Source organism: Tiliqua scincoides, chromosome 6, assembly GCF_035046505.1.
Source record: "Tiliqua scincoides isolate rTilSci1 chromosome 6, rTilSci1.hap2, whole genome shotgun sequence".
Classification (NCBI taxonomy): domain Eukaryota; kingdom Metazoa; phylum Chordata; class Lepidosauria; order Squamata; family Scincidae; genus Tiliqua; species Tiliqua scincoides.
This window is the reverse complement of record NC_089826.1, coordinates 24453554-24481404: the sequence shown is the minus strand read 5'-3', so window position 1 is coordinate 24481404 and position 27851 is coordinate 24453554. Positions and strand designations below refer to the sequence as shown.

General features: G+C 43.6%; 2 protein-coding genes across 3 annotated transcripts in view; one reads left to right on the top strand and one right to left on the bottom strand.

The window, feature by feature from the left end:
* The first annotated feature begins 220 nt into the window (after positions 1–220).
* On the top strand, positions 221–15801 carry CASP6 (caspase 6). Its single transcript, XM_066631991.1, has 8 exons — positions 221–311; positions 3296–3337; positions 6445–6487; positions 9704–9856; positions 11701–11777; positions 12588–12766; positions 13570–13729; positions 14965–15801. Exons 1-8 carry the CDS (start codon positions 269–271, stop codon positions 15201–15203), a joined length of 936 nt encoding a protein of 311 aa, XP_066488088.1. The 5' UTR covers positions 221–268; the 3' UTR covers positions 15204–15801.
* Positions 15802–15869: 68 nt separating this feature from the next.
* MCUB (mitochondrial calcium uniporter dominant negative subunit beta) overlaps positions 15870–27851 on the bottom strand; it is a 62994-nt gene continuing 51012 nt past the window's right edge. For both annotated transcript variants that reach the window (XM_066631989.1, XM_066631990.1), the window contains exons 6-8: positions 27567–27770; positions 18869–18985; positions 15870–16180 (exon numbers count right to left, since the gene is read on the bottom strand). In XM_066631989.1, coding sequence (XP_066488086.1) covers positions 16103–16180; positions 18869–18985; positions 27567–27770 — 399 coding nt within the window. In that variant the 3' untranslated portion in view covers positions 15870–16102. The remainder of the gene's footprint in view (positions 16181–18868; positions 18986–27566; positions 27771–27851) is intronic.

Here is a 27851-nt window from a genome sequence, read left to right as displayed (position 1 = left end):
CTGGTGTCTCGCCTGCAGGGTCGCGGGGCTGCAGCGGGGGCCAGCTCCCAGGCTGCGATCGGGGTGAAGGGGGAGGCTGGAGACCCATCTGAGTGCGCTGGAGGCACGCCCGGGCAGGGCAAGGAGCCCGCACGCCCTGCCTGCTGGAGGGAGGTGCCAGCCTGGCGGAGGCGGAGGCAGCTGTCCCCGACCGTTCCAGGAAGCTCTGCGCGCAGGAGGAGCAGCCGTAGCCTCTGGACACTCTTCTCGCGGAGCCCGGAGCCCAGCCATGGCCAGCCACAAGCGGCAGAAAACCCCCAAGGCCGCCTCGGGTGGGTAGCGACGAGCGCAGGAGGAGGCGCCACTCTCCGCCTGGTGCGCCCAGATCCGGGCGAGCCTGCGAGCGGCGCGCCTCGGGAGAGTGTCGGGGCGCAGGCTGCAAGCCTAGCCGCACTTTCCTGGGAGGAAGCCCCATGGAATTTACTTCTGAGTAGACATGCACAGGACGCCAAGAAAGAGCGGCGCTCCTCTGAGCACGGGCAGAGCGCCCTCTCCGGAGGCAGCAGGCGGGAGATGGAGGGAGCCGCTCTCCTTGGGCACTGAGCTGCGGGAGGGCAGCTTGATCGAGGGCGCCTGCGTGCCTACTCAGAAGGAAGTCCCGTTGTAGCCAGTGGGGCTTACTCCCAGGAAAGTGTGGAGAGGACTGCAGCCCGAATCCAAAGCCACCCAAGGCGAGTGCCTGCCAAGGCGCGGCTGCCCCCAGGCGGAGTGCGCCGCTCTGCTTGCACCTGGGGACCGTCGGGCAGAGCCAGCCTTTTGTTCTTGCTGCCCGCCCCTTCTTCGTGGCTTCGTCGCTGTGCTGGAGGGGGGGAGCAGGGGCGGGGCCGGGGGGCGGGGCGGGGCTCTGCCTGCAGGGGCAACCGCCCATCTAGCTTCAGGGTCTTCAAGGGGATCATCCGCTTCAGCAGACATAAGGGAGGCAGAGACCAGCCTCAAGGTGTCGCCTTGGGGGCTGAAGCCTGGTGGACTTCCTGGCTGTATAAAAAGACACAAGAACAAAAGAGTCCTTTGTGGAGTGCCTACAGTGAAACCAGGTGCACAGGTAGACTTGGATCTGTGTTGGGCCGAAATCCTAACCAACTTTCCAGCACTGACATAAGGCCAATACAACTTCAAGGTAAGGGAACGAACATTGCCGTACCGCCTCCGTGACTGCTCCCCATCTGCAGGATGCAGCACATGCCCCACCTGCATAGCTATGCCAGTGCTGGGAAGTTGGTTAGGATTGCACCCTTAATCTCACAACTCAGCTGTGCCTGCCACAGCATGTAGCCGGCAGGCCATACTCAGGTTCGACGTATCAGAGTTGCTTGTGCTTTGGTTATACTTCTAGTAACTTCATTCAAGGACCACAGTCACTGCCTGCTTGCTGTTCCTCATTTGTCCATACAGCTGATGGAGAGGGTGGCTAAACAGGCTTCCCTAGTACAGTTCTGCATGCCTGGCTTGCTGTCATGGGTACAGGGTACCCCCAGCAGAGGGGGAAAGTTCTGATTTTCAGGGACGCACCCCCTAAATTTGGTGCACGGCCTCAGTCTAATCTGGAAAAACAGAGCTTCCCTTATAGAGAAGAAAGGAATGGTGTTACCAGCCCATCAGCCATGTCCAATTTAAGGGTTTGTTCATTTGGATAATCTGCTTCAGCATACATAAGGGAGGCAGAGATCACCCTAAAGATAATGCCCTCAGGGCATTTCCTGGTTGTATAAAAAGACAGAAGAACAAGACAAGGACACAAAAGGTCTTTATGAAGAGCCTACAACGAAACCAATATCACACCAAAGATGATAAAAAAGTTTGCCAATCTTTTCCTTTCATAAAACAGGCCACAAAAGGAAATTAGGGGAAACCAAGAACAACCTTAAGGGCAATGTCCAAAGTCCATGTGTAATTACGCATTAAAAATTGTGGTAGAAAATGAAAGTAACACACTTTTACAACTGTTGCAAACACAGTTCCCTGAACACAAGCAGGCAGGATAAAGCAAGTTTGTGTTTGGGGAGCAGGGGAGCAGTGGCTGCTAGAAAGCTTCCTGAAGGTTAACATAGGAAGAGTTATGGTAGTTAGGGGACAAAGAACTCCATGGTTAATAAAGAAAAAACAAAAAGGTAGTAGGTGGATTTTGGTTTCATAGAACCAAGAAGTAATCAGAAAAAAGCCCACATAAGAATTGTCCGCATGGGTTAGGGTTATGGCAAGGATGGGGGGATTCACAGCCAATCCTGAGCTTCCCAGCACTCAGGGCTGCAGTGACACCAAAATGGCTACCACTGCATCCCGTGGGGCTGGGAAGCAGCACTCAGGGTAAGGGAACCTACACTCCTTTACCCCATATAGTGACCAGGCAGTCCCAAAGACTCTCCTCAGATCTGTGCCCACTATTGAGCGAGATCTGGGAGGATTGAGGAGATCCGTGTCAGGTCTCCCTGGCCAGGAGGGGGGGACAGAATATGGTATCAGGGCCTGCCACCATCTCTGCCCCCTCCCACCCCCTGCCATGTCCTCCCCCCACCCTGGAACTCCTCCCTCCCCACCTGAATGTACTATTCTGGCACTCGCATGGAGTGCTAGGCAGTGTCTGGCCAGCCTCCAACTGGCACTGTCCGGCACTGACTCTCACAGGCATGCCTTACACCTACTTAGTTTGTGACAGTGTGCACCGATGGTGGGCCAGCTTGAGCCCATCAGGATTGGGCTCTCAATATTTTAGGGTAAGGGTTACAGCATTTGTTTCTGTGGGCAGTTCTTGTGTGGGCTTTTTTCATGTAACTGCAGACGGAACTTGAACATATGGCTGAACGATGAGGGTTCCAGAAAGTGAACGGCTTGGCCATATGGAGCAGCAGTTTCCGAGAAGGGGTAACCACCAAAGGAAACTGTAATTAACAATAATGAGTGCAACAAGTGGGGGGGGGGGGAAAGGGTGTGGAGTTTCACATCACTATTTTTAGAACTTATTGGAAGTCAGATGGCTTGAAAATGCTTGTGGTAGTTCCATCTCTGAAGCCATGAAGGTCTGGGCCTAGATCATGCCTGAGAAAGGGACAGCTTAGGGAGCCCCCAAGATACTTGGAAGAAGAGTCAATATAAAAAATCCTCAATGGGCAATGACCAAGCAAAATGTTTAAAAGTTAGAACCAAATGCTGTTCAAAGTGGGAGTGGATTGTTTAGCTGCCTTAAACAAACGCTTTTTCTCAACTAAACTGGAATGTGGGTTGCAAGCAATGCACTAACCTGATTGCTTTTTAATTGCAGGGCAAATTCATGTAGACAGCAAGCCGACTTTAGAATCTAAAGGTAAAGCACCTGGCTTTTGTCCAAAATAAAACTGGAGGTTAATATATCTCACTGGCAGCCTGTTCTGTTGGTATAAATATGGTGGATATAATAAAGTGACAAGCAAGAACATGCAGCTGGAAGAATGCTAATACAAGTAGCTAATACAGGATGAACTGAGAGGAGAGCGGCTCATTCATGGCGGTCAGATTTATCATCAACTATTGGTCATGGTAGCCTACTAAAACTTCACAGTTCAGAGGCGTATGCCATTGAGTATCTGGTGCAGGATGGCAGGAAACGGGAATAACTTGTATATGCATGCCCTGCGGTAAGCTTCCTACAGACAGCAGCTGACTAGTGTGAGAATCAGGGTGCTGGTTTAGATGCCCCTTTTCTCTAAACAGCTGGATTTTTTTCTTCTCTTTCTCCATTCCTAGCAGCATGTATGATACGTTTCTACTGTCACATTTACTGTTAAAGGTGTTCAGACGTCCTGTGAGTTTCTCTTAACAGAGATCACCTTCAGATTAAAAAAAAGCAACATTTAGGGCTTTTTCAAATTATGTTTGAACAGTTTAAGATGTCGTTGTGGACCACATGCAACCACTCCCCTGCACACAAAAATACAATTAAATTAGCAATACAGAGGGCCCCCCTTGTAATGTTTGCAAAAAGTGGGCGCAAAGCACTTCCATTTTGCAGGAGGTGCTTTACTCCCCGAGGCTTGGAATGTTAGCTAAAAGTGGGTGCAAAAGTGGGTGCAGCCCTGATGTGCAGGGCTGCGCAGGACTCCCCGCACCTCCTGCAGCCTGCTGCAGCCCTGCCGATCCTGGGGTTTGCATCACTGCCTCCCCCTTAAAGGGACTGGGGAAGCATTACACGAACTGGTGGGTTGCAACCCACCAGTTTGAGCACCACTGCCCTAGAGGGCTTCCCTAGGCCTCAGAATGCCTTATAAGGACAAAATAGTCACTTCTGTTTCCTGAAGAAACTGGAAGTCATTTTCCTTGGCCTTAATGGCCATTCTGAAGCCTGCAGAATCTGTGGACAGACTCATATGGCCTCTGTGGGCCTCAGAAAAGCCTCCAAGGAGTTCAGAGGGCTTGGGGGAGGCTGTTCCTACATATCTGCAGTTTCAGTTAACGGCCGGGGGTTCTAGAACAGAACCCCTGCTGATACTGGGGCATGCCTGTAATTAGAGTAGATTTATTAGAAATTTATTATTTATAGAGAAAATTTGTGGATTGCTGCTTTTGTTGTTGGCTGTGAGTGGTCCATCTCCACCCTCTCTTGTGGTTTGTGGGGAAGTCTCCCAAGTGAGCACTCCCCCCATTGACCACTAGAGAGGGCAGAGAATGGACCGCCCACAACTGCAGCTGGCACTTCAGTAGTGGCTGAGGGCTGTCTGTTCTGTGCCCCCTCTGATGGTCCACAAGGGAATGCTTACTTGGCAAGACACTGGAAGTGATTGAAGGTGATTTTTTTTTTCTGAGACCTCGCAGATCACCTGTGGTCCCCGGACCACGGGTTGGGAACCAGTGATCTAAATAGAGCAGCAATTTTCAATGTTTTTCTTCACACAGTTCACTGATTCCTATGGCCTCCTCCATGTTTTTTTGCCTCTGTCACTGCCAGTGACCAGGAGATTCTTCCAGGTTCTGTGTCTCTGTTTCTAGGGCAACTGCCTATAGTAACAAATTGTCTGTCCCTCTTCCTCCGCCAGCAGAGCGGAGGAAGCAGAACAATTTGTTACTACACGCAGTTGCCTTAGAAACAGTGACACAGAACCCAGAATTGTTTTTTGGTGATTTTCAACACTGTTCCAAACTACCCTGCTGCATCTGGACTTTTTGTGGCATGCCAATGTGCTGCGGCACACCGGTTAAAAATCACTGATAAGACCCGTGGTTCTCAAACTGGTTATGCAACTGGTCTCTCCAAGTGTGTTGGATACTTGGGCAAGGATCAAAAATCCATATGAATCAAGCCTGGCAGATTGGCTATCCCTAGGCAGTGACTGATCCACATTAGATTTTAAGGGTGACTTCTGCTCTGAATATTTTTCTGCACATGCCTTTAGGAGGAATATCAAAATAATTCTGTTTACCTTTCCTAATTCCTCTGCAGCATCTGTGAACCACAGATCTGTGCAGAGAGCAGTATGATTACTTTAAGGTTCTGTGGATGCTTATCTGTGAAATGGATATTTTATAGCCCAAAGAGTCAGGGAATGGGTTGCAGTTTTGTCTCATTATGTGAGCTAATGCCTTCCATTGAAAACAGCTTCTAAGGGGAACTCTTGTACTGAATAGTGAGAATGGTTTTGCATTGCACTGCCATCTTGCCTGCTTTAAAAAATACATCCCCCAGCAGTGCAAGCAGAAAGCTCATACAGGTGTGTCCTCGTATCCGCAGGGGTTCTGGAACCCCAATGGTTACGTGAAAATAAGGATTTGAGTGAATGCCTCCCCCCATCCTCCAGAGCTGATGGGAGTTGTGCTCTGCTCGCCTCCAGAAGGTCCTCTGAGACCAGCATGGGCCTCTGCCATACTCAGACTGAACCCTAGAGCTAAAAAAAAAAGTCACCTCCAGTTTCTCTGTGAAACCAGATGTGACGTTTCTTAATGCCTTCTAAGGCATTGTAAGGCATTAAAAAGGTAATGTAAGGCATTAAAAACATCACTTCTGGTTTCATGGAGAAACCTGAAGTGATTGTTTTTAGCTCTGGGGCTCAGTCTGAGCCTGGCAGAAACCGTGAACAGACGCCCACGGCATCTGCTGGGCTCAGCGGACCCTCCAGAGGTGAGGGGAGCAGAACTCCCATCAGCTCAGGAGGGGGATCCTTGCAGGGGGGGGGGGGGCTGCAGACCTGATCTAAGGATAACTGAAACCACGAATACAGGGGCTTCCTGTATAAGTTCAACATTTGCTTGTATATTGAATTGAAAGGTGCAAATTGGTACATCTCATAAAGCAATTGTTTATACAACAAGGGATAAGTGAACAGTGGACTTAGATGGGAGGCCGTCTTGAATGTATCCTTTTTAAAATGAATAGTTGAAATATGTATGAATGCACCTCTAATTGTGGTAGTCCAAACTCATTTTAATTTTTTTAAATTACAGATGGACAGCAAAACCTCACAGAAACAGATGCCCTTTATGAAAGGTAAAAATCTCTGCAAGAGTGGCTAACAGCAGGATGGAGAAAGAGGCAAAGGCATATTCTTACAGATAATGTTTGTTGCTGCAACAATTGTGTCCCAGAGTCTTTAGTTGCTTCTTTAAGAAGCATGCCTCTGCTCTAAGGTGTTCACAGTAGAAAGATAAATACTTTCAGAATAGTCAGAATTGGGCCTGTGCTGCTGCAAATATTCTGCCTGGTACTTCAGATACTTTTGTAACTGAATTTACTGCAGAATTACAATTGTCCCTCAATAATGCATTTGAACATATTAAATAATAAATGGTCTTTTTTAATGCATAAAAAACTATTTGTCCTGCCAAAAACACAGGAGGGTAGGAGGAGCCAGACCTAGATGAACCATTCTGTTAACTCAACAGAAACAAACACCCAGCATTTGGCTACTAATCATAATGAGCACATCAGTAACTCATCAGTACTTTCTTTTGCAGATATCTTTCCAGAGTGAGTCATAAGAACATAAGAACAGCCCCACTGGATCAGGCCATAGGCCCATCTAGTCCAGCTTCCTGTATCTCACAGCGGCCCACCAAATGCCCCAGGGAGCACACCAGATATCAAGAGACTTCATCCTGGTGCCCTCCCTTGCATCTGACATAGCCCATTTCTAAAATCAGGAGGTTGCACATGCACATCATGGCTTGTAACCCGTAATGGATTTTCCTCCAGAAACTTGTCCAATCCCCTTTTAAAGGCGTCTAGGCTAGACGCCATCACCACATCCTGTGGCAAGGAGTTCCACAGACCGACCACGCGCTGAGTAAAGAAATATTTTGCCTGTCCTAACCCGCCCAACACTCAATTTTAGTGGATGTCCCCTGGTTCTGGTATTATGTGAGAGTCGACTCCTTAGCTGAAAGGACTGTGACAAATAGATGCCCTTTTTATATAATCAGGCATTTTATGATGCAGTGATTTTCTGAGAAGCTTATTGAACATTATTGGAGCAGTTGCAAAACAAACTTAGAAGAAAAGCACCTGCATTTCTCTTTTACTCTTTTGCATGTTTCAATGTTACACTGTTAGACTCTTTTAGTACAGTGCTTCCCAAACTTTTTAGCAACTTTTAGGAAGATTTATTCCCTAAGTATGTTTTTGTGGGGGAGGGGCGAGGGCAGGGATGTGATCCCCAGGATCGCCTCGCTAAGTGGGGGCAAGGGGGTGCTTTTACTCACACTGGGCTGCAGGACATTGCAGGAGGTGCAGGGAGCCCCTCGTAGTCCTCTGCAGGGCTCCCCAAGGCTTGGAACATTTAAAAAAACAAGCGCAAAGCACTTCCGGTTTCCAGAAGGTGCTGTGCGATCACTTGTTTTGAATGTTCCAAACCTTGGGGAGCCCTGCAGAGGACTACAAGGGGCTCCCTACACCTCCTGCACCTCCCTGCACCTCCTGCAATGTCCTGCAGCCCAGTGTGAGTAAAAGCACCTGTTTATTTGCTTCATTTGTTCAGATAATTTTCTGACCTGTTGCTTCACTTCACTTCTGAAATCCCACAACAAATCCATTAATAAGGACTGGCTTTTACTAACATCCTTTAAATTTTTGAATGCCATTCTTATCAATATCAAATCAAGCCAAAATATCTCTGACTGTAAATAACAGAGATAAAATGGTTCAACAATTTAAAAAATCAACCAACTCTCATTATCTTGTTTCACCTTCTTGTAGGACTCATTTCCAATTTTTATATCCAAAAAGGGTAAGTCAATATTCCACTTCCAGTCAATAACAATGTCAAATCAGTCAAACAATTAAAGAGTCATCCGAATCTTATTATCTTGCATCCCTTCTTCTAAAAGGGGTGGATCAGTAATCCAGGTCAATAACACTGTCAAATTAAGTTAGTATGCCTTTAAATGACCAGGCCTGAATCGAGCCTTCTTGCTAGGAAAGCGAAAGTCAAAGTTATTTCAGCCTTTGAAGATTAGTTATTTATTTCTTTTCCATGCATACCATTTCAGCAGGGTGAACTTTTCTTATCTCTCTCCTTTTCTTGCAGTCACCCTTATTACAAAAAAGAGAAAAATACTCCAGCAAGCATTTCTTTAAATCCAGATTCGCTCATTTCCCCTCTGGGTGGCTACCAGCCAACATAAATAATCTTAAAGTTATCTTTCCGTCCTTCCAACCTCTTGATTGCAGTTCTTTTTATAGCCTTTTAATGAGCTGGTTACTCACAATTTAAAGCTTTTTTCCGCTGTCATGTTGTTGTATCTAGGCCATGGGGGGGGAGTCCTCAGCTGTCTGAATCATCTCCGAAGATGGCATCCGGGATATGATGTGATTCAGCACACAGCAAACGGGAAAGAAATATCTGAAATTGCTGTTTCAAGAGACTCCCCCGTTCAAGCTCTCAGCCTTCGTTCCTTCTTCTTGGCAATGAAGAGTACCTCATTGTTGAGGCACTTGAAAAACACATCTATTAGCAGTTCCCCCCCCCCAGCCCTCCAAGGTTCCCTGCTACTTCACTGAGTGTTGACTCTGCCCGTTTTTGTTTCAAAAATGTTTTGCAACCCAGCAAAAATCAGCTTGCGACTCACCAGTGGGTCCTGACCCAGTTTGAAAAACACTGTTTTAGTACATAGTACCAAAGCATTATAAATAAACAGCTGAAAGATAGTGCAGAGTAACTGCAATCTCATGCAGGTCTACTCAGAAGTCCCACTATAGTAAATGGGACTTACTCCAAGTGAGTATGGAAAGGATTGTAGCCTGGCAGCCCAATCCTGTGAGTGTCTACTCAGAAGTAAGTCCCATTAGAGTCAATGGGGCGTACTCTCAGGAAAGTGTGGATAGGATTGGGATGTGAGCTGGCTCTCAGGTACAGGTCAAGGCTCCTGAAGTTAGCCCTCCATGTCAGCCTCTTCACCAATAATAAGTTGGCCAGGATTGAAAAAGTTTATACAGACCCAGATAGATCCTGGATGAAGGGGAATTTTTGGCTTCTTTGACTAGTAGTGGTATCACAAACTGTTTTTGAAAGTCCATTCCATTTCAGAAGCAGTTTGGCATATAGCATTAACACATGCTAATTGAGAAAAACAAGGCCAAACTCCCTTGGGGCATGCAAAACTAATTGTATAGCTCTTTGGATTCTAGCCCCTGACTTGGTCAAGTAGATTCAGCAGGGGTGTGCATATCTGAGCAAAACACAGCACTCACTGACTTTTTGTCTTGTAGAAACAGCCAGGTGTTTGATCCAGCAGCAGAGTACACCATGAGCCACCCAAAGAGAGGACTTGCTCTGATCTTCAATCATGAGCATTTTTTCTGGCACTTAAGATTACCAGAAAGACGTGGAACCTTTGCTGACAGAGAGAACTTGAAACGCTGGTGAGAAGCTGAAATCTTTGTTACCTAGTATTGTTAAAATGGGAAGTGTGTGAATCCCAATTCAAATCCATGTCATTATAAACCAAGAAGAAGGACATAAGCTAGTTTTTAAAAAATTGTGATGTAAACAGTTACACGTACCTTTTATCCCCATGAGAGCCAGTGTTGTATATGGCTAGAAGTGTGAACTGTGAAGTTGACAGTTCAGATCTGCCAGCCATGAACTCTGTAACTTAGGGCACAATCCTAAGCAGGTCTACTCAGCAGTAAGTCCTACTGTGTTCAATGGGACTTACTCCCAGGAAAGTGAGCTTAGGATTGCAGTCTTAGACAAGTCATCATCTCTCATTCTCCACCTTCCAGATGGAAATAACTGATTTATATTACAGAGCTTTTATGAAAGCTAATGTACGTGAACCACTTCGGAAGCCACTACTGTCCATCTGCTGTCTACCTTCAGGGAACACCTCTCACAACCAATCTGCATACTGCAGAGTATTCCAAGTGATGTTTTCAAATGTGTATAGTTTATGTGGGATTCTGGTTAAGCTTCTTGGGCTTCACCAACATCCCAAAAGATCTGAACACAAACTTCAGAATGCTACACCTAGCAGTCTGCCATGGCCTGCATATTGCCTGACAAGATTGATGATAGGAGACAAGATTTTTATTTCAAAGACTTTTTTGATTTGTTGATAAACTTCAAAGGAATACTGGGAATAGTTTTAAAATTTCCTACTGTACAGGTCAGTATGTCTGTAAGTCACTTTGTTACCTTTTTGTTAAGAAGCAACATCACCATTCTTAATATCTACTATTTGCATTATTAAAAAATAGCATAGATTCTCGACTATAAGGTGAGAAATTTCTACCAATAAATCAAGCATAGATTGACCTCTTGTCTTATCTGCGGGTCACTCAGTGGTCAGGCCTGTCTCAGCAGCCAAGAGAAGGCTGGGGGAGCTTTCAAAGTGCCTGTGGAGGGTCCATGAAGCATCTGAAGAACATTTTGAGTAATTGCAGGCAGCTTACAACAGGCAGCTTTGTTAACATTTGCCAGAGCTTCATCGTAGAGTCTTCTAGTTTGCTCCTTAACTCCAAACCCAGGAGTGCCTCTTAAAAGGACAGTGAATTGTATAAAAAGTTGTCTGGCAGCAATTGAAGCAGGGTGTTGTGGTGAGCCGTTTATGTTGCCTTATATTGCTGCCTTTATTTTGGATGGTTTTTAAAACTGCAAGTTCAGTTCTGTTGCTTTGGGGGGGGATGTCACACAGTACTACATAAGGACCTTGTTAATGTCTTCAAAAATAGTGGCATGGCTCAGAGTCGTGGCCCCCCCCCCCCCAATTTCATTCAGGCTCCAGGGCAAACTGCAGCTCCTCCTCACAAGCACCAGTCCCAACTTCCCCCCCCCCCCCCAGTTATCCAAGGACCATTCCCTGATTTTTGGCTGAAAACCTGCCCTTTGCCTTATCTGTGAGATCACCTTATAGATGAGTGGCTATTGTGCTTTATTCCTACTATAATCCTCTGCAAAGTTACCATTCACTTCCATTTATTGCAAGGACTGTGGCCACACATTTATTCAGCCACCCCCAAGCAGGCTTAAACAGTCATCTTGGGAAAGTGTTTGTTTCAAGACTTTTTTTTAAACTTGTGTTTTTATGGCCGTTTACATACCCATGTCATGAGAAATTTCTTATTCGTGAACCATAAATGTTATGCCTAGAAGAGTCTGGATCCTCTTACTAAGAAGGAAGCACTTTTGAGATACTAGAAGGGGCAACACATATAGGAAAAGAAGCTGAATGGGATACTAAAGTGAAATACCGTTTGTTTTATAGCTTAGCAGAGCTCGGATTTGAAGTGAAGTGTTTTGATGACCTCAAAGCAGCAGAAGTGTTCGACAAAATTTATAATGGTAAGTGAGCATTCTGTTATAATTGCTTAGGTAAATTCAGTAGTGCTTCAAGTTTGCTAGAGAGAATGAATTTAAACTTAATCAAGAAAGCATTTAATATAAAAATACTTCTTGGAAAGAAAAATCACTTGCTTAAATTCCTGATGAAAGCTGGATTCTTGCAGCATACCAATGACCAAAAAGTCTATGTTTGCTTTAACAATCTGTATATTTAATGAGTCAAATTTTTTCCTGCATGACTAATTCAGCGGAGATCCTGTAAACAAGATTACCTAGAGTAAAATTTATTTAGAATTACAGTTCCAGCTTGATGAACCAGTATTCATCTCATTCATTCCATAATCTTAGCTGGAGCACCTCCCTCCCTGGTATCTTGCTACAGCAGTGAGTGTTACAGGTACCCTGGAAAATCTGGGACAGCCAAATCCTTAGAATGGGTTTCAAATGCTATGAAATCTGAAAGGCTCTTTGTTCCTGGGCTACTGCCATGAAGTACTAGGAAAAGAGGAACTGAGACTTGCGAGGCACCCAGCAAGATCTTCCCAGCTCAGGAGAAGAGAACTGGGGGAAGCACATCACACTCCTAATAATGTGAACTCACACCACACTTCTAATAATGTCATTGGAAGTGCTATTGTTGTCCAGATTTTGGAATTGAGTTTTGCTAACTTTTTTGGAGAAGAAAAATAATTTGGTTTGCCAAGCCAAACACCAAATCCAGCCAAGGGGAGTTTGATCATCATTACTTACCAACAATTGATTTAAAAGTAATTTGCTCATGTAATTAATTGCAACACTATTAACTTGCAGCGTCTGCAGAGGACCTGCATGAAGATGCAGACTGCTTCATGTGCATTTTCTTGAGCCATGGAGAAGATGATCATGTTTATGCCTATGATGCCAAAATAAAGATTCAGGAGTTGACCAACAGGTTTAGAGGAGACAAGTGCCAAAGTCTCATAGGGAAGCCCAAAATATTTATATTTCAGGTAAGATGGTGTTCATGAATTCCTGAATGACAGTGGGCGCAATCCTAACTGCTTATGTCAGTGCTTTCCAGCTCTGACATAAGGGTAATGCAGCTCTGAGGTAAGGGAACAAACTTTCCCTTACTTTGAGGAGGCCTCCATGAGTGACACCCAATTGCAGGATGCAGCACATGTCCCATTGACACCACTATGTCAGTGCTGGAAAGCACTGGCATAAGGGGTTAGGATTGCACCCAGTGTGATGCAAAGTAAAATGTCAGTTTTGCAGAAAATGCCAACCAATTCCTTTAAAAAATACTTTTGCACCCAAAAATATCAATAAAAAAGCTCCAAGACACCAACCCTTTCCCCCAACCCCCCACACCTGAGAATATTATAGACAAGGGACAAGTTGCTACTTTTTGCAGTTCCTGTTCTGAGCGTAGCCTGCATTTTGCTTCATAGTTGCCAATATATGGACACAGAGCTTAGACTTTCCTCTCGCTTGCAGAGCTGCCATTTCCATCTTACCTCTGTGTTATGCATTATCCAGATATCTCAGTGACATGAGGCATAAAATAGGACTTGTTAAAAAAATTCCAAAACAGAAAAGCTCTTTCCAGTGTTTCAAAGCTTAGGCTTCCCACTAAGTCTCAGCAATGCATAAAGGGATTGACTGTCCCTTTATGCATTGCTGTCCCTGAAATGATTCAGTGCATGTTCATTCATGAAGAGCTTTTACCAGGTCTGCTAGGAAGGGTGCTGCTGTAGAAAGGTGCTCAGCTGTGAGGTTCCAGTTCTGACGACTTGTTTTCTAATGCTAGGCATGCCGAGGAGATAAGCATGACGACCCAGTCCTTGCTCGAGATGCAGTAGATCACGCAACAGGAGAGTCGGGTATCAATGAAACAGAAATGGATGCTGCTGCAGTGCATACATTACCTGCTGGTGCAGATTTCCTCATGTGCTACTCTGTAGCAGAAGGTAAAATGCAACTTTATATTTCCAGTGTCTTTGACTGCTGTCAGCTAGTCGTCTCTCTCTTACAGACATATTTGCAAATAGTAGATAGTATCCTTACATTTAGCATCTTTGGACGTTTGTAGTATTGATTTGTGCAACTCATATTTGATACAACTAGATATGGATCCTGGCTGTCATTTTTAAACAATCGCAGGCCAAGCCCCAATATTTCTGTTTCTTAGATAGGAAAGGGCAGGGTGAGAAGCTGTTCCCTCTAGGAAACTATTTAAGCCATGGCAGATGGGGAAGCTCATGGGTACACTGGACTGCCCTATGCCTGCAGGAAGGATAGAGGCTATTATGGCACTTGTTGTGTGTAAGAAATTCATTTAAAAAATACCACATCCATTTTGCGATCAGCATGATAGCCATTCTTCTATCATCCCAATTTTTGGATCAGAAATAATATCTTATTTCTATATCATTTTGCTTAAAGTGACATCACAGAAGTAAGCCACTAAACCTAGTACAAATCTAGTACAAATTTACAAAGTATGTAAATTGTGAAGTTTGCCTAAAACCATAGTAGTGAATATATGTGATTTATAGGCACATCACATGCTAACAAACTTGTGTTTTCCACTAGCATGATGCCTACAAAACTCATTTTGATAAACATATGTGTAGTTAAATATATGCTTCTTACTCAAACATATAACATGGGAATTTTCTCTAGTCTTATTTTGGATTAAAAGTTGCTAGGAACATTTGTCTCATTGTAGCTGCTAGCAGGTTCTTCTGTTTTGATCCAACAAGAAGGTGACCAAGCTAATGTTCAGCATTAGATTCTGTGCTCTGTAGCTAATCGTGCCTTGGGATCGGGGTGGGTAAATCAAAATTTTAAAAAAAACAAACTTTTCCAAAACAATATATTTTCAGCATCTCCCTATTTTCAGCCACTTACTTTTAGCTACAGCTATTAGCTACTTTCAGTATTGCGATTAAAGTCAAATCTCAAGCAGCCTCCAGAGTAATGCTTTCTTGAATGGAAGCCCACACTGTGAATATAAGACAACGGAAGGAGTGCTCTGCTCATGCAAACAGTATTCCTGCAAACACAAAGGGCACTTGGTGCAAGTGCAGCAAACTCCTTCCATTCTTGGGGTATGCTTCTGTGAATGGAAGCTTTACTTTGGATGCTCATCTCTAGAAGCAACTCTTCACTTAAGACTCTCTCCTTCTCTTTTTCTCATTAGGATACTATTCTCATCGTGAGACTGTGTATGGCTCTTGGTACATTCAAGATTTATGTGAAATGATACAAAAGCATGGTTCTTCCCTTGAGTTCACGGAACTGCTGACACTGGTTAACAGGAAGGTGTCTCATCGTCGTGTGGATGTGTGTAAAGATATTAACGCTATAGGAAAAAAACAGATTCCTTGTTTTGCATCAATGTTGACTAAAAAGTTATATTTCCACCCCAAATCTAAATAAGTTGCCAACCAGGAACAATTCCATTCCAGTTTTTAGAGGACGGACCGTATTAATGTCTCTCTCAAGGTTGCTTCTGTTTATTTCAGCTGGACCAAAAGTTTGTCACAATTTGTAATGGAGTTCTTTTCCTCTAAATTAGAAAACTGAGAAGGGAATTTTTATGTCTGATCTAGTAGGTAAAATTACAATGAAAGGAATGAAGTTTGAAAAGTTTTAAAACTTGAAGAATGTCTTATATTTCAAAAATTAACATATCAGCAAAATGTAGATACCAATTCAAAATGTTTTAGATTGACTACATTTTGCATCTCAAGCTTAAACACTTCCGTGTACTATACTTGAAATTGTTTGATTATAACATTAAAATAATCTCAGGGGGTTTTGTAAAAGGTTTACCATTAATTTTGAGTAATCGAGTTACTCAACCAATTTTTTGAAACCAATTTTTTACTTTCTTCTAGATTGCAATAAGTGACAGTTGTATTTGAGATTTTGTACTTTTACATAATGTGATAAATGCTTTAGAGCAGCAGTCCCATCAAATCAGCTGCATTGTGCTACCTCCCTTATGATCAAAGTTACTTTCAAATAGATTGACCCAAAATAAAAATAATCTTTGTAAAATCATATTTGTCATTTCCTGTTTCATAAAGAATTGAGGTTCGCTGCTATTTGTTCCTCTTTTATTTTGAACCATGTTATGAAATATAATTATATACAGGGAGAGTCTTGCAGAATTTCTTTGTAAAATATGAAGAAACCTCAGTTATCAAACAGTTTTAACCAGATGTTCCCCTATCCCCTTAAAAAAAAAAAGCTACTACGTTGGTCCAAAATAACCGGTTACTAAACTTTTCAGGCAATTCAACAAGGCTATTATATTTCAAGAATATAAAAAACTATTGTTTGTCATTTATTTCTTGGATTGGAAGGCGCAATCGTAAGGGATCCTTCAGCCGTTTCAGGGATTCTTCCACCTATCCAGTGAGAGAAAAACAAAACGTGAACTTGTAGTTGTATGTTCACCTCAGTCTGCTGCAGTATATTCATGTCAGTCTTGCTTGCTTAGCACTTTTTTGATACCAAGCATATAGAACCCAGTAATCTACTGGCATTAAGGGCAGAATTACATGTGATGAAGCAAACGGGGTCAGGTTCTCAAGCCTGCATTTGCCTTGTGCATTGTCATGTTTGGACAGCACCCAATCTTTCATCTCATCCTCTTTTTGGAGCGTCAGAGCAATTCAAATTCAAAGCAATTCCAAAAAAAAATTCCAAAAAGCATTCAAAGCAATTCCAAAAAAAATCAGATTTTGCAAACTTTAAAACATTCTTTAAGTATTTTGCTTCACTGTAGTGTCCTTCAAGGATTATACTGAAACAGGCCCACTCTCTGCATTCAGATTCACCTCTAGGCAACATATCCTTTTAGTCCTAAGTTAAGAAGATATTAATATGCCAACAAAAAAACCATTAGGGAGGGAAAACAGGTGAATCTCCTGAAGCAGAGAGCGCTAATGAATAGGTGGTGCCTTTGAGGAAGTACCGATTGTATGCACCTACAAACCATGCTGGACATGGGGTAGAACATGCAAGAGGGCCTCTCCTGATAACCTGAGCAGGTTCACAGTGGAATAGATTATCCTTTTAGTACATGATCCATCTTTCTTGAAAACCAATGTAAAGTTATAGACAGAGTACTGGACTTGAGAGATCTGCGTTCAAATTCACATGGCCATGAAGCTCACTGAGTAGTTTTGTTCAAGAGACACTCTTGAGTGGACCTAACACACTGGTCCAGTTGCTGGTTCATATAGCTTGACCACCATACAAATACATTTGCTTGCTCTTCCTTCCCTTCGATCCTTTAAACCAGAGATCGAAATCAAACCGTTGGGTAGTATAACACCTGAACTAGACTTCTCTGAACACTCTCTTTAGCTCCCTGGACAAAGCAGAGCATTGTGTAGGCTTCCTCATGAGGAAGCTGCTTGAACCATTCACTGAGGCTATCTCCAAAACTAGATGTAATAGGGCAAAACGGATGCCATTTTTAAAATCAGCACCCCAGAACCACCTTTCAGAGCGCGATACCATAGTCTTTCGAGACTGAAGGTTGCCAATACAAATACCCCAAATATACCCAGGAATTGGTGTAACATTTAAGGAAGCAAAATATGTGTTGGCCTGTGTTATTGGAGAAGGCAGTCTTACTGGTACTGTTGCCTATAGAAGTGGGAGGGGTGGTGGCCAGAAACAGGGCCTTCTCAGTAGTGGCACCAACCCTTTTAAACTCCTTCCCTCTCAAATTTACAAACTGCTCTCTCCTTAGAGATTTTCTGGAGGGGTCTGAAGACATTTCTTTTTAGACAAGTCTTTTGTTTTCTTGGCATTTTTTTAATAAGGACATTTGCTTTGGCCCTCCCCCCTTTTTTAAAATAAGGTGTTTGCTGCTGCCCTTTCATTTTTATTGAGCTTATGTTTTCATTATAATTGTTTTAAGTTGTTTTAATATTTTATGGGTTTTTAGGCTATATGTTCAATTGATAAAAATGCAGAAAATAAATAAATTTGCAATGTGTTCCTTTACATTTAGGGGAAGGAGGTAAGAAGCAAAAAGGAAGATGAGCACAGAAAGATATCCTAAGGCATCCTCTGTCTGGGATGTGATGTGCTAAAGACAGCAGAGGGAGCCATTTACTTTGCAGTTATGTTAAGTTATATTTACCAGTGTTGGTGAATATATGTGTTCGGTTATATTGACTATATTAACCATTCACCAGGTGCAACGGGGATGATAACCCTAGGAAAATGCTGTCTGTGTTGTGCAGTCTTGATACTGCTGCTGGTACCCAGTCTACCAGGCAGAAGAGAATTGTGCCATCCTAAATGATGCATTCACTTGCTATTTGACTCTAAGAGTCCATTGGAGTCAAATAGCCTAGAGTCAAATAGCAAGTGAATGCATCATATAGGATGGCACAATTCTCTGCCTGGTAGACTGGGTGCCATCAGCCAACAGCAGCAGTATCAAGACTGCACAACACAGGCAGTATTTTCCTAGGGTTATCATCTCCCCTGCACCTGGTGAATGGTAAACAGTGAATTCTTACTAATTTGGGGACTAAGGAGGGAGTTGCAGTGAGTACATTATGAGTTAGAGCCCTAGCGTGGGAGGTAGCATTTAAGGGCCTGCGAGTCAAGTAAATTCAGGAGGGGGTGGAAGGTTTGGTGAGATCTGAACTGGCAAACTCATGCAGATTGCATATTAAGCATTTTGTTTAAAGCCTACTGAAATAGGTAAAAAGCATTCCATTTGCTTTTGCAGACACTAGGGCAAATAACCATTATTTGTTTGAAGCTGGAGGGTTTTTCATTTCTTATTCCTTTAATGCTAATCATAGCTGCTATGGCGGTTGAAAACCAAAGCAGTATCCTGTTCCTGCCACAAGACTATTTCTTCTCTCCTCGTTGAGGAGCTGCCAATATTTCAAAAAGCCCAAAGAAAGCTCTTTTAGACAAAACAAAAGCCCTCCCTCATCAACTTCGCTAAGACAAAACACTGTGCACAGAAAAGAAAACAGAATGTTTTGAAACTCGAGTATATTTGAAGTCACAAACTCTTGCTAGATAACTTAAAATGAGTGAATGTTTTATGCAATTACCTCTGCAACATCCTCTTTTAATTTGTTATACCGATCCGCATTGAATCTCCGGCTTTTGGATTTCTGGTGAAAGTAGTGGAGGAACTGCCTGTCCCGAGCATCTGGGTAAATATAATCCTGTGTAAAAATTAAAAAAAAAATGATATCAAAAGAAAATACAGGTATAACAAAAGAAAATACAGGTATAAAATCCACAGATTTTTTTTCTTAGATACAAGAAATCTTTATTGGCATATTTAAAATCCAAGCAGTATAAAACAAAAGATTGGATGGAGGGATACATGAATCAAACAGTTCACCTCCAACCATGACCAACCAGACCTTGCTGCCACGTATCAACCATTTGTGACCATCATAGAAATACGTCTCTTAATTATCATATTTATATATTTGGCAACCACACAAGAAAGCTCTTCATTTACCCCACTAAGGATGTACACAATTTTATTCTGGTCATTTCAACCCCAGAGAACAGCCAAGATTGGTGATAAGTAACTTATACGAAGATCCTGATATACTGGACAATATAATAATATATGAGAGAGTGTTTCTATATAACCCAGCCTGCATGGGCAAACTCTATCTGCAGCTGGAATACCTCTATATCTTCCAAATAGCTGCTCAGATGGAATGACATTACATCTCGCTAGGGTAAACGCCCTTCATTCTTGGGGGCATTCCAAGAAGTCAAAATACATAGGCCTCCTTCCGGCCTATAGAAAGAAGCAGATGGAAAGATGATGGAATGGAGAGCAGATTTTGAAGGCACTGCTATAAAGGTCCTGCTGCTTGATGTCAAGGAGCCTTTGTTTCAAGGCTCTATAGGCCTGCCCTGGGGGGTAACCTGCCTAACAAGTCTGAGGAGAGCCCCACAGAGCAGATTTTCTTCCTCAATAGAGAAGCCTGGGAAAAGTGGGGAATCAGGTAAGAGACCCCATAGCTTGATCTTACTGGTGATACACTCTAAGCCAATATCTATAAGTCCTAAGCCATGCCAGGGTTTCCAATCTGTGCTGTCCTGCTCCTAAACAAAGAGTTGCATAGGCTACACAGCGTGGCACCCCTAGGATCTTACATAAAAATATCGCCTGCACTCTCTTGATTGTGCAATCAAGGCCCGATAACCAAACTGGAATTCCATGTAAGAACTGGGAGATAGTTTTTGCATTAAAGGCCAGCAGTGCAGCTGGGATGTAGGAGTTACCCCTGGTCAAAGGGAAGCGCATGATTGCTTGGGTCGTAACCTTGGCTAAATTCACTGCCATTTTGCGACATGTAGCCCAAGAATGCTTATGGTGGAAATAAAATGGTTGGCAACCTTCAGTCTCAAAAGACTATGGTATAAGCCTACAGCACCCAGTATTCCGAGGCGGTCTCCCATCCAAGTACTAACCACGCCTGACCCTGCTTAGCTTCCAAGATCAGACAAGATATTTGAACTCTTACCTGTTCAGTAACCTTCCCTTCAAAAGACCAATTGAGAAGTTTCCGATATTTGCCAAATACAACTATCTTAGATTTGTCAAAATTTAGGTGTGGCTCATTTTTCTTAAGATAGTCAATACAGCAAGTTCTCAAATGTCTCAGACCTACCCTTGAAGTTGACAGTAAAATCATAGCATATAAGAGAAGTGGTATATGACTGGAGCCTATTTTGGGGCTGTGGGCATTGATCTCTTTAAGATGTTTATTGAGGTTGTTTATAAATAAGTTAAACAAAGCTGGAGCCAGAATGCAACCCTGTTTCACCCCTTTATTAAGAGGAATTGGCTCTGAAAGGTTGCCTCTGAGGGAGACTCTTATCTGGCAACTATTATCTGAATATAACTTCCTAATCAGTATGAAGAGTCTTCTATCCATTCCCAAATGGGAAAGTTTACGCCACAGAATATCTCTAACAACAGTGTCAAAAGCACCCCTTTGAGTCCAAAAAGGCCACAAAGAGATAACCATTAGCCCGGGATGACTGTTTGTTGATAAGATGAGAAAGGACCATACAGTGATCAAAGATGGATTTGTCCTTTCTGAATCCCGCCTGTTCCGGGCCCAGGATATCATTCAACCTCGATCCAATCCAGTAATCTAGTTAATAAATGTTTCGCGTATATCTTACTGATAATTGAAAGCAAGCTAATGGGATTGTAACTTCCTGGTCCTCTAGTATCCCCCTTTTTGTAAATTGGTATTATAATGGCTTTAGACCAAGCCTTAGGGATTTGGGCTGTTTTATCTACCAGAGTTAAGAGCTGGGCAAGAAGTGGGGCCCACAATTCCAGCTGTACTTTAATCAGGTCAGGGAGTTGCACATCAGGGTCAGGCGCCTTACGTGCTTTTAGTTGACTGATAAGGTCCATGATTTCAGCAATGGAAAGCAGTGACCACTCGGATATATTGTCAAGGGAGGGCCCATCCAAATAAGAGAGTACTCTAGTATTCTCATAGAAAATGGCAAGTGAAAGTGCTTACATGATACACCCACCACGACCTTCCAAAATTGTTTGCTATTATTTGACCAAGTGGTCTGCGATAGGCAATTCCACTGACCTTTTAAAAATGCCCGTTGTTTATCTCTAATAGCTATGATTAAGGTTTGCTTCAATGTAAAGTACTGGGCTGGCATCACTGCTTGCTCAGATGCCCTATAGAGCAGTGATGGCTAACCTATGGCACGCATGCCACGGAGGGTATGCGGAAGGTTGTTGGTAGGCACTCGAAGCCATCGCCCCAGCTGCCAGGCGCAATACTCTGCTCAACACCCCTGGAAGGCGCCAGCAGCCAGGAGCAGGGAGGGGCGAGGCCAACGGGGGATGGAGGAATGGACAGCAGGGGGAAGAGCCAGGCCCCCGGGGAGGAGTCACCCCCAGCAGTCCAATGGGAGCGCTTCCTCCCTCCCCTGTCTGGGGTAAGGCGTGTCGGGCAGGCTCAGCAAAGCTGCTGCTGCTGCTTGGGGCTTGCTCCAAGGAAAGTGTGGCTGGGATTGCAGCCTCAGACCCCAATCCTACTGTAGGACTGCATATCTACTCAGAAGTAAGTTCACTGTAGTCAGTGGGGCTTACTCCCAGGAAAGTGAGGGTAGGATTGCAGCCCTAGTCAAAGGGGGGGGGGTGCTGGTAGTTTAAGAGCCCAAACCCATGCATGTCTACTCAGAAGGAAGTCCCATTAGAGTCATTGGGGCTTGCTCCCAGGAAAGTGCGGCTTGGATTGCAGCCTGAGAACCCACTTCTATGCATGTCTACTCAGGAGTCAGTCTCATTAAAGTCATTGGGGAAAGCGTGGCTGGGATTGGAGCCTGAGAGCCCACTCCTATGCATGTCTACTCAGACGTAAGCCCCATTAGAGTCAATGAGACTTACTCCTAGGAAAGAGTGGCTGGGATTGCAGCCTTAGAGCCTGCTCCTGTGCATGTCATAAGAACATAAGAACATAAGAACAGCCCCACTGGATCAGGCCATAGGCCCATCTAGTCCAGCTTCCTGTATCTCACAGCGGCCCACCAAATGCCCCAGGGAGCACACCAGATAACAAGAGACCTCAGCCTGGTGCCCTCCCTTGCATCTGGCATTCTGACATAACCCATTTCTAAAATCAGGAGGTTGCGCATACACATCATGGCTTGTACCCCGTAATGGATTTTTCCTCCAGAAACTTGTCCAATCCCCTTTTAAAGGTGTCTAGGCTAGACGCCAGCACCACATCCTGTGGCAAGGAGTTCCACAGACCGACCACACGCTGAGTAAAGAAATATTTTCTTTTGTCTATCCTAACCCACCCAACACTCAATTTTAGTGGATGTCCCCTGGTTCTGGTATTATGTGAGAGTGTAAAGAGCATCTCCCTATCCACTCTGTCCATCCCCTGCATAATTTTGTATGTCTCAATCATGTCCCCCCTCAGGCGTCTCTTTTCTAGGCTGAAGAGGCCCAAACCCCGTAGCCTTTCCTCATAAGGAAGGTGCCCCAGCCCCGTAATCATCTTAGTCGCTCTCTTTTGCACCTTTTCCATTTCCACTATGTCTTTTTTGAGATGCGGCGACCAGAACTGGACACAATACTCCAGGTGTGGCCTTACCATAGATTTGTACAACGGCATTATAATATTAGCCGTTTTGTTCTCAATACCCTTCCTAATGATCCCAAGCATAGAATTGGCCTTCTTCACTGCCACATTGGGTCGACACTTTCATCGACCTGTCCACCACCACCCCAAGATCTCTCTCCTGATCTGTCACAGACAGCTCAGAACCCATCAGCCTATATCTAAAGTTTTGATTTTTTGCCCCAATGTGCATGACTTTACACTTACTGACATTGAAGCGCATCTGCCATTTTGCTGCCCATTCTGCCAGTCTGGAGAGATCCTTCTGGAGCTCCTCACAATCACTTCTGGTCTTTACCACTCGGAAACGTTTGGTGTCATCTGCAAACTTAGCCACTTCACTGCTCAACCCTGTCTCCAGGTCGCTTATGAAGAGGTTGAAAAGCACCGGTCCCAGGACAGATCCTTGGGGCACACCGCTTTTCACCTCTCTCCATTGTGAAAATTGCCCATTGACACCTCTCTGTTTCCTGGTCTTCAACCAGTTCTCAATCCATGAGAGGACTTGTCCTCTAATTCCCTGACTGTGGAGTTTTTTCAGTAGCCTTTGGTGAGGGACCGTGTCAAACGCCTTCTGAAAGTCCAGCTATATAATGTCCACGGGTTCTCCCGCATCCACATGCCTGTTGACCTTTTCAAATAATTCTAAAAGGTTCGTGAGGCAAGACTTACCCTTACAGAAGCCATGCTGACTCTCCCTCAGCAAGGCCTGTTCGTCTATGTGTTTTGAGATCCTATCTTTGATGAGGCATTCCACCATCTTACCCGGTATGGATGTTAGGCTGACCGGCCTATAGTTTCCCGGGTCCCCCCTCTTTCCCTTTTTAAAAATTGGTGTGACATTTGCTATCCTCCAATCTTCTGGCACCATGGCCATTTTGAGGGATAAATAGGTGGGTTTTGGGTTGCATTTTGGGCACTTGGTCTCTAAAAGGTTAGCCATCACTGCTATAGAGCTTCCTACAATTAGCCTTTAGAGCAAGACACTCTTCCTGCTCAAGCAGGAATTGACGATGAGAAAAATGACCTGGCTCATGCTGCTTTGGTGCCTGTCCCAGGGAAGACACTATAGCCTCAACAAGTCCCTCATACAATTCAACCTAACTGAGTCTGATAAAATAGATCCTACTCTGCCCACTAATTCCCTTGTGAGTAACTCTTGAAGCTTACAATTGCTTGAGTGATTAAGTTGCATTTTTGGAAGGATTTTTGAAGTGCATCTCATAGATCCCACCAGTTTTTGGCTTAAAGGGTTTGGTTCGAAATCAAAGTGGCATATCAGTAGCAGGTGGTCACTAAACATGGGTTCCCCCACCTGAAATTCTGTAACATGCGGCAATATGGAGGGAGGCATCATCATGTAATCTATTACACTAGAGCCCAAAGGAGAGATGTATGCAAACTCTCCAATATCACCCAAGTCATGTAGACCGGGGTGCCCAAACCCTGGCCCTGGGGCCACTTGCAGACCTTACCGACTCCCAATCCGGCCAACTGGGTGCCCCCAGTCTCCAATGAGCTCTGGCCCTCTGGAGACTTGCTGGAGCCAGTGCTGGCCTGATGCAACTGCTCTCAGCATGACAGCCAGCTGTTCAACCTCTTGTGTGAGCTGTTGGATGAGGGCTCCCTCCACTGCTTGCTGTTGCACATCTGTGATGCATCAGTGTCAGCAAAGGAAAGGCTGACCTTGCTTTGTACAAGGCCTTTTATAGGCTTTGAGCTATTAGAAGACCTTCATTCATTCATATAAGTTCCATCTCTAATATACTCATTTATGTAAATTTATTCAAATTTGAAATTAACTCCCCCCCCCCGGCTCCTGACAGTGTTAGAGAGATGATGTGGCTCTCCTGCCAAAAGGTTTGGACACCCCTGATGTAGACCATTAAGTCATATAAAATTTCTAGATACACTTAGTTTAGCCAGAGACAATCCTACTGGGTTAATCAACTTATCTTTTGGATGTCTTGTAAAGGAACATATCGGGGGGGGCGGGCGAAGCCTCAAGGAATGTCTAAGGCTTTATAAAAAATCCCTGCCCCCTGTCCTACCCTCGCATTCATATCTCCACAAATTATCAAGGTCGCTCGTGGAAATCTGCATTCCAGGTCTTCCAAGGTTTGGCCTAAACAGCTCCACTGTTGAACCCTTTGGGCCTTAGCATAACTGGCAAATACATGTTTACAATTATAACTACTAATTTAGGTAATACCACTTTGACGACCTGGATTTTGCAAAGATTGTCCACCATTAGTAACATGAATGTAGGTAGTGTGAGACCAGAACTGCAAGCCCCACAGAGGGACGGCCCTCAGAGTTAGATTTTACCACTGGTAGAGAATGAGAGATTTACCCTGCAGAGCGACACTCTCCACCATCCAGGTTTCCTGGACCAGGATTACATCTAAGGCCCTCAGAAAGGTTATAAAATCCAAGTCATTTAGCTTCTTAATCCAACCTGCCACAATCCAAGATAAAAGTTTAAGGGTGGCCCTAGCCTGTAAAACAGAGAAAGGGGCTAGATTTTTTTTTTATCTCAGCGTGATGAGAAGGGCCCTTTCAATTAAAGGAAAAAAGTCATTTAACAATAGCCTTGCTAATGCGAGAGAGGGCAGTCTGTTGACAGTTCATCAGTCATTTTCCAGGCACTTAGAACAGCTTCACTCCAAGGCAAGTGACACCTCCCTTCCCCCGAAAATATGAAAGAATGATAAACACTTTGCATTCTTTCCCAGCACTATGCTGTGGATGAAGGGAGGGGTCAGAGTGAAGCCTTTCTGAATGCCTGGAGAGACACTGATTGATGGATTGTCTGCCTAGTGGGTTCTGTCTTATATCACAAAGGTCAACAAGGCTGTTTTTAAATCACTTAGCAAAGGGACATTGTTTTCTAAATGGATTTGCTTTAATGCGATTTTTGTCACCCACATGAATTCTGGAAATGGAACCCTCGCAAATAAGAAAACTCAAGCTGTATGCTGAAGTCTTCAACCACAAGATGAACAATTGTAAAGACTTTTCATTTTCTGTAGATATTTCATTCTCCCCCCCTCCCCTGCAAGTGAAATAAATACACACTATACCTTGTCAATGAAATGACACGTACCAACTAGAGCTACAACCACATCATGCCAGTCCAACTTCATCCATCAAAACCAGATCAAAAACACTTCTGGAAGCTATCAAAGGTTTATTCTCATAAAAGTTCTGAGGTGGAAATATCATCATGACTCTCATCTTACCATGTTCCACCAAAATGTTAGAAATGATGTCTTAAGAACATCTGGTGTCTTAAGAATCCTGGTGAATCAGACCCAAGGTGTACTTACTACAATATTGTACTCCACCTGTCGAGTCAGGTGATTCAAGTCCGAGTCACAAAAACATATGTTTTCATTAACTCATACATGTACACTGAAGTCACCTGTGTCAATGACTCCGACACGACTCGAATCTGCAGTATGCAGTACTTCTGAGTTCAATGGCATTATGCCTCTCGACACCAGCCACAAGGGAACAACGGGGGAGGGGGGGGAAGTCTGCCTTTCTTTCCTGCTTGTGGACCACTGTGGGAAACATCATCCAGAATCAGATGGGCCACTGACCTGATCCAACAAGCCTTTTCTTATGCTCTTACATATTGGGCTAACTTGTATTTTCACCACATGGAGGTCTCACAGGACCACTTTCCCAAGATGACAGAAAGTTACTGCATGGCATCTCTTGCATATGACTAATTTTATTTCATTATAGACATAATCAAACTAGGAATCAGGGAGAGATTTTTAAGAGGACAAAATCTAATAAACTGTGCATTATTAATAGAAAAATAAAGCAACTCTCTGGATATGATGCACGAGTTGCATCATTGGGGAGGCATACTTTGATGATTAAAGAGATGGTAATGCACAGAAAAGGAACTTTCAAGAATTTAGGATTAAGCAATGACGGCTTCCCAGGTAAAACCAAGTTTTGAACATAAATACCATATGGAGCCAGTATAGAAATTAGTGAAATGTCATACACGTTCTGCCAAGTAAAGGTAACACGTAAACATCTTTAGCATGATAGTTTCATTGCTATACAACTATATCTTCCAGTTTTGATTTCAAGTACTGCAAATCCTCATTTAAAGTCGTTGCGTTTTAAGTCATTTTGTTATATTTATTATTTATTTAAAATAGAAAGCTGGCTATAAACTACTACAGTCAAGGGCACTCAAGGCAGTTTGCAAAGTTATAAAGTTGATGAGAACAAAAAATTGATTCCTGGCCAAAGTCACTGCGTAGCAATGTCAGAGTGTGTTTTCTCTGGCCCGGAAAGCTCACATTTATTTCAATGTTGAATATTAGAAGAAGTGTTTTGGGTCTTTATTTAGACACTTGGTGATGTTTTTGTAACCAGAAATATTTTTGTAGAAACATAACTCTTGTTTAAGTATATCAAATAGCCAGTGGTGAAATTGGTTTCATTACAACTCACTTTACTTAAAGTTGCAGCTTCTAAGAACCTATTGACAACTTTAAGTGAGGAATTGCTGTATGAGAATTACACCTTTCAGTGTATATTACTGCCTTAAATATGTTCGTATAATAGGACTCACCTGTTTGGTAAGCAAAAAGTAAGCATAGAATGCCATGGCACTTCCATAGGTGATAAAATAAGTGACAGGCTCCATTATATCCCATGAATAGACCCACCAAGTAAGCCAGGCCAGGGCTCCACCTTGGGTCGACAACAAGGCTAAGCCAATCCACAAAAGACGAGAAGTCTTGACATTAGCTTCTGTGGCAATTCCAGCTTTCATCTAGGAAAAGTGAACAAGGGAACAATGTTCAAGTATGCTCTTCTCCCTCATTATACTCTCAAATGTATTCAAAAAGCTGCC

What these genes read in the sequence shown, in the direction of transcription:
- CASP6 (XM_066631991.1), top strand. Translation starts at nt 269, where the DNA reads ATGGCCAGCCACAAGCGGCAGAAAACCCCCAAGGCCGCCTCGG. An exon ending in AACCCCCAAGGCCGCCTCGG is followed by an intron (nt 312 to 3,295) that starts GTGGGTAGCGAC and finishes TTTTAATTGCAG; the next exon opens with GGCAAATTCATGTAGACAGC. An exon ending in GCCGACTTTAGAATCTAAAG is followed by an intron (nt 3,338 to 6,444) that starts GTAAAGCACCTG and finishes TTTAAATTACAG; the next exon opens with ATGGACAGCAAAACCTCACA.